General features: G+C 36.1%; 1 protein-coding gene across 2 annotated transcripts in view; it reads right to left on the bottom strand.

Moving 5' to 3' along the window:
- Positions 1-737: 737 nt before the first annotated feature.
- arfrp1 (ARF related protein 1) overlaps positions 738-6000 on the bottom strand; it is a 36692-nt gene continuing 31429 nt past the window's right edge. The window contains exons 7-8 of one of the 2 annotated variants that reach the window (XM_043710321.2): positions 4226-4326; positions 738-2138 (exon numbers count right to left, since the gene is read on the bottom strand). In XM_043710321.2, coding sequence (XP_043566256.1) covers positions 2114-2138; positions 4226-4326 — 126 coding nt within the window. In that variant the 3' untranslated portion in view covers positions 738-2113. Of the gene's footprint in view, positions 2277-4225; positions 4327-6000 lie in introns of both variants that reach the window. The other variant, XM_043710320.2, reaches the window with a different exon arrangement.

Below are 6000 nucleotides of genomic sequence, written 5' to 3'. Positions count from 1 at the left end.
AGAATGGAAAAGATTTGAAGTCATCAAAACTGCAGATGACAAAGACAAGGATGAGGATTCCAGCAGCAAGCAGTTTGAGGTGGGGCTGGCCAAGTTCTATGAAGTAGAAATGCCTTGTCTTTGTGCTGGAGAAGATGCAAAGGCAGACATTCACCTCAAGATTACACATTTGATCTATATTGAGATTCCAGTCGATGGCAAACGTAAGAAATTTATGAAAGGAACCGAAGACCATCAGGGTCAAGAACTAGAAGACACAGAGTTAAGGTGAATGATAAAGACAAAGAGCACATAAGGAAAACGTTTCTCACAGTTATCAGTTAGGATCCGGAATGCAAATGCATGTGCACAGGAGTGGTGAACACCAATAACTTCTGTTGCGCTGCGAGACAAAGACCTTTCTTTTACCTTTAACTTTAAAGATAATTATCAAAGCTACCCATTAAATTCTATCAGATCCTGGACATTTACATTCCTTATACCCTGGAGAGTAAGAAAAAATGCACAAATACATTTTGGGTTATTTCAAATAAAACTTCATATCCCAAATGTTCTTGTGCATAATGAAGTGTGTGAATTATAAGGAAATCAACAGAAAAGCCTCATTACATTGTAAGTGGCCAAGATTTAAACTCTGATTTCCAATTACTGAAGCAAAAATTTTATTTCAGAAGGAAAAACATTTTGTATATCAAATGGATTGTATTTCAACATAAATCAGAGCTTCTTCAAGACCAAAAGTTTTAATACATTTTTTATTTGAAATAAGGAAATAGAATAATAGACCACCAAAATTAGTTTACAATGACTTTTTTTTGGATTAGTACTTCCAAAATAAAGGAAAAATAGTACAGCAAAATAAAATCTACATTTTACAAATATTTATTAAAGTGTTTAGACATTAACCTCAACCCTTGTTCTGACCCCATGCTGGAAAGAAAGTGCCTTTTGCAGGGACCTATTGCAAACATTAAACTGTTGCAACCAAACGTACTTGAACAGTTACAGATGCAAAATATATATCTCCAAGATTTACCATTTACAAAGTCAGCAAAACAAAGAAACACACCAGATAAAAGTGCACACTGCATTACTGGCTGCTTGCACCTGGTTCTGTGGTTCACAGGCTGAAGGGGTGTGGTGTATAAAAATGAAAATTTTCAGTTTTTTCCCAAACTCCCATTGTATACATCAGCATCGTTCTGTTGCAACCTTACAAGCCACAGGAAATTCCATTGTTTTCTAGAACAATTAATAGCATTGCCCCTCCAGCTACTCAGCATACAACCTAGAACCTTTCCTGGTAAAGAACCTTTTCATCATTTGAGAATGCCATGACAACATTATTCTCATTTGAAGCTAGAATTTATACCACAGTTAGCTGTAATATATTATCTTGCATTCTGACTTAAGTAAGTCCACTGCTTACTTCTCTCAAGTCTAAAACTAATTCAAAAATACTCACCCTTTTTTGAATTTTCTTCCGCCTCTGCCGACTGGATCATGAGTATTGTTTGACAGGTTGTTGCATTTTGTTAATTGGCTATTATTCATGAAAGATCTGTGGTAGGACATGTTTGGAGAACAAATTCAATTTTATCCTCATTCTGCATTGATAAAAGTACATTTCAAAAAGGATTGCTCGATGGGAATCAGGTGTCAGAACCCTGGCTGTTTTTTAACCTCACGAGTCTATGGGTGTGCTGTTTAATGTCTTGCTCATTTCATTGCCTCAGCCATGACTAGCTTACTAATCAAAGCCAGCACCCACCTCTCTTTTTGCTAGTCTGCACTACTCTTCAGCTAATTCAGTGAACTTCTTAATTTTTATTTAGAAATAAAAGATAGAAGGCTTAGGGAGAGCTTTTCTAAAACTGTAACAATAGTTTGTACTTCCACTAAAATTATCAATGGGTACAATAAATATGTGCACTAAAATATTTTACTAATGCACAAAACAAGCAGGCAATACAAATGCTGAGGAAGTAGTACTGCAGTATTATAGTGGTTTACAAATACAAATTCTGACTATAAGATATCACAGTTATTGAGCATTGTGAGTTTGAGACTATTTTCAGGTGACATATTCCCAAGACGTCGGAGATCCATTGAATCAGTTGAACGACAATTCAGCATCTCTGATAAAACAGGAGATTTAATGTTCAGTCTGAGATCTGAAAGAAATGCTTTATGTGATATCCTTTTGCCTTGGTGGCCTGTGAATGTTCCTAATCACACATTTGACCATCCATTCAATTCCATCATTTACACCTTGTCTGGAAGACGACAGAAATTTGTTTTAGTATAGCATAATCTGAAAATTATCGAATATTCAATCAAGAAAGAACTCAAGAATCAAGACAATAAAGTTGAGAAACTTCTATGTGTAATTAAGTAATTTAAAAACACTACCAGCTAATTTAAAGGTTTCAAGTACTGGCAATTTTGGGCACAGGAAAATGGAGGAGAAACATATACAGTGGACACTTATTTTATCATTAAGTGTCAGATAAACTCAACATCTGGTCAGTTCTTACTAGGACACTACAACATTAGCATGCTGTAGCAACTGAGAAGCAATAATTACTTTTGTTTTGGCTTGGACCAATAACACAAATGCACAACTACCATGCGCCCCCATCTTAACCTGAATAAATTGGATCAAAGACAAAGGACATACCAAATACAAATTACTCTCTCTTATCCTAGCCACCGGAGAATTATACCACCTGGAAATGAGTAACATGTTGTCCCAAAGCAACTACACATGGGAAAGTAATTTGATTTATCTCAGTTTAGACATTTAGAGAGCCCCTTTGCTGTATCCGATTACTTTGTAAATAATTCGAAGGCTATTGTCTGAACTACTCTATCTGGAACTCTATTCTGTGCACTTATCACTATTATAAGAACTTTCTCATACCAGTCCCAAACTTATTTTTTCCATCTGCGTTCTCCTCTACACAAGCTTTACAATTCAGTTCAAAGCAATTTGTTGGATTAATCTAATGTGCACCATTTACTATTTATAAAGTTAGCACACCAGGATGAGAAGTGCAACTATTTGGATTTTTGTCAAAAAATCTATTCATTTTGTGATTTGTTGGTTTGGCTGAATCTAGTGCCAAGAGTTTATAGACCAAATGCGAAATCAAGCAGGATCTTTCCTCCAGTTATGTACACTGACTGCTGTTTACTAGATTAATTAAAATTAGTTCTCAAACTTGCTCCTCATTTCAGAATACTCCATAGGACTAACAAAACTGTTTGCCATCCTTTGTTAAAAGCATATTAGCTGTGTCCAAGCTACATGTACTTCTACAGTATTCACTGAATTAATATGACCATATTCCCACTCAAGTGTATCTTCTCATGTCTGAAATAATATGAGGAGATTTTTATGGAAAATAAAGAACATGAAAGCATGGGAAGGGTTAAAGCATGAAGACCACTGACAATCTGTGGTCTGTGGAAGGCAGGATGGGATAAGAATTGTGGAATTCTCTTACACCAATTAGCAGAGTAAGGTTAAGGCTGAAAGGTCACTATGGCGAGATGAGATAACACAAGTAATAAAGCAAGTTTCGCTGTTAAGTGTTATTATGACAGGATTGGGACCATAATTATTTGGGACATGACATTATAATACCTAATTAATAGCTAGTAGTCAGCTTGAGACAGGAGACTATTGTAATAGACGGAATAGCTAAATATCTATCATGACAGATTAGTCTGGAATAGAAGATCACTGTAGCAGAATTAGCAATAAATATTTAACAGTGACATGAGAATAACATTAAGTAGAATGTACAACTAAAGAGATAATGGGAACTAACATCACTGGTTTATTGTGTAGCTAGAGTGAGGTACTTTGATTAATATAGTTGGACATGCTGATAAGCTAACAGAAACAGGATTTAAAAAAAAGTATAAAAATCCTGAGGTTCGGGGGCATTCGAGAATTTGTTTTCTGTGTCGTGGTTTTTTGTTTGCAAATAAAAGACCTACTTCTTGAAGAACTCTCTGCATCTCCTGTGGTTCTCTATTTTCTCCACAACAATTTCAGATTCTTTCTTTTATACAATATTACTAATAAAGTTGATAGATGTTCTCTCCATACCCAGTTAAACAATAATTTGCTGTGTTCTCCCTCTCAGAACCCCCGCTTCCCCTAACCAATTTATCCAACAGAAATCTGCTATGAAGGAAGACAATCATTACTTACCCAGTAAGCGCTGAGCATGGCTGGACCAAACAGTCTCTCTTTCCTATTTTTGGAGCGCAATCACTAAAAGCTGTTTTAATGTCTCCCACTGAAAGGCAGGTCTATCAGTCATAAGGAAAGAATGAAGCATTAATGTTGGGGTTAATGGGCCCAAACAACCATAAAGTGGAAAAAAAAGAGATCATGCCACATCTCAGAAAGAAATCAATGCATTATCAACATTACCATTAATCCCTCCACCAAAAAAAATCTCCTTTACAAATCCCAGTTCGTGGGTCAGTCAGTTCAGTTGGCTGGATGGAAGTGCAGAGTGACGCCAACAGCATGGGTTCAATTCCTTTGTCAGTTGAAGTTATCATGAAGGAATTTCCTTCTCAACTTCTCCCCTTGCCCAAAGCATGGTGACCCTCACTTAAACCATCACTAGTTGAATCTCTGGAATGAGAGAGCAGCCCTATGGTCTGGATAAGACCATAGTGACTTTACCTTTTGCCCAAAAAAAGTCAGCCTTGTACAGTACTCACACCAGATGACAAAAGCTCTTGCTTTAACCCGTTCTACTTAATTTAACTGTGACTCTAATTCCCATTCTGGATAATCAAACTTTTTCCCACGAACTCTTGTACATCTGAATTTAAATTTTCTCAGCTTCAAATAACCACGTCAGGGCTTTATTCAAAACTTCTGGTTTGAGACCATCACTGAACTCCTTAGTCAAAGGTAATCTATTGTTTTATCTTCTTCCTTTCTCAGAAGTAACGTTGTCGTATCTATCTTCATTCAGAACTTCTGCAGAACCTCCCCAATTTAGAAACAAAAACCCTTATTCTCAAACTACAGTGCTGTCCTTCTAAAATGGAGTTTGTTTATCATGTGTGGTTGTAAAACTCTCCTAACAAATAAAAATCTATTAATCTTGAAGTTAACTCACTTTAGCTATTTTTTTAAAAAAAATCAGCATGGCTACAGAAATACCCAAAGTTAATTATTAAACTCTTCAGACGAACAGAAAAACTTACGTCAGAATTTCAGAATTCAAAAGTTTACAGTTAAATGATATATAGGAGACATGCACCCAAAAGGAAGTAATGTTTAAGGAATGCCTTACAGGACGAAAGTAAGGCAGGGAGTTGCAGAGGTGTGGGAGGATGTGTTAGAGCTATATCTAGGGCCTAAGGAAGGCACGGTCAACAATGGATAAGTGATTCAAATCAATGTTGAAGAAAAGGGTAGAATTACAGGTATGCAAATGTGAATTCAGACACAGACAGCAGCATTTTGGATGACTTCAAGTTCAAGAGAGTAAATATGGAATGTATTGGTAAAGTCAGGTTCACAGCTAACAAAAGCAAGAATAAGAGATTCTGCAGATGAGATGAGAAGAGGTAGAGTTAAATGATGTTACAGGAAATGATCTTAGTGATTTCATGATAGAGATCAGAAGTTCATCTGATGGAGCAAAGATGCAAAATAATGCCTTTTCAATATCTCATAAGATTTAGTAATATTTAATTAAGAGTCTGTGAATATGCATTACAGTCAGGACAGGTGGCTACAGTCTAAAGAGAAGAACAGTAAAACTGTCAGTGTTTCTGTTTCTGATTATTATCCAACAATAATCAATTAGACAGTAATGTGCAAACAGAAGACAAAACAGGTTTTTCTGTCCCTAATGATTCAACATAAAAAGTAAAGTTACCAATACTCAGACCACCATACAGACTACTCTCAGAGAGAGGTGATTGTGGTGGTTTAACCGGAGAATCTCCATGCCG

This window comes from Chiloscyllium plagiosum, unplaced genomic scaffold, assembly GCF_037043375.1.
Source record: "Chiloscyllium plagiosum isolate Xiang-an unplaced genomic scaffold, Cpla_swu_hap1 HiC_scaffold_15, whole genome shotgun sequence".
Taxonomy (NCBI): domain Eukaryota; kingdom Metazoa; phylum Chordata; class Chondrichthyes; order Orectolobiformes; family Hemiscylliidae; genus Chiloscyllium; species Chiloscyllium plagiosum.
This window is presented reverse-complemented; position numbering and strand designations above follow the sequence as displayed.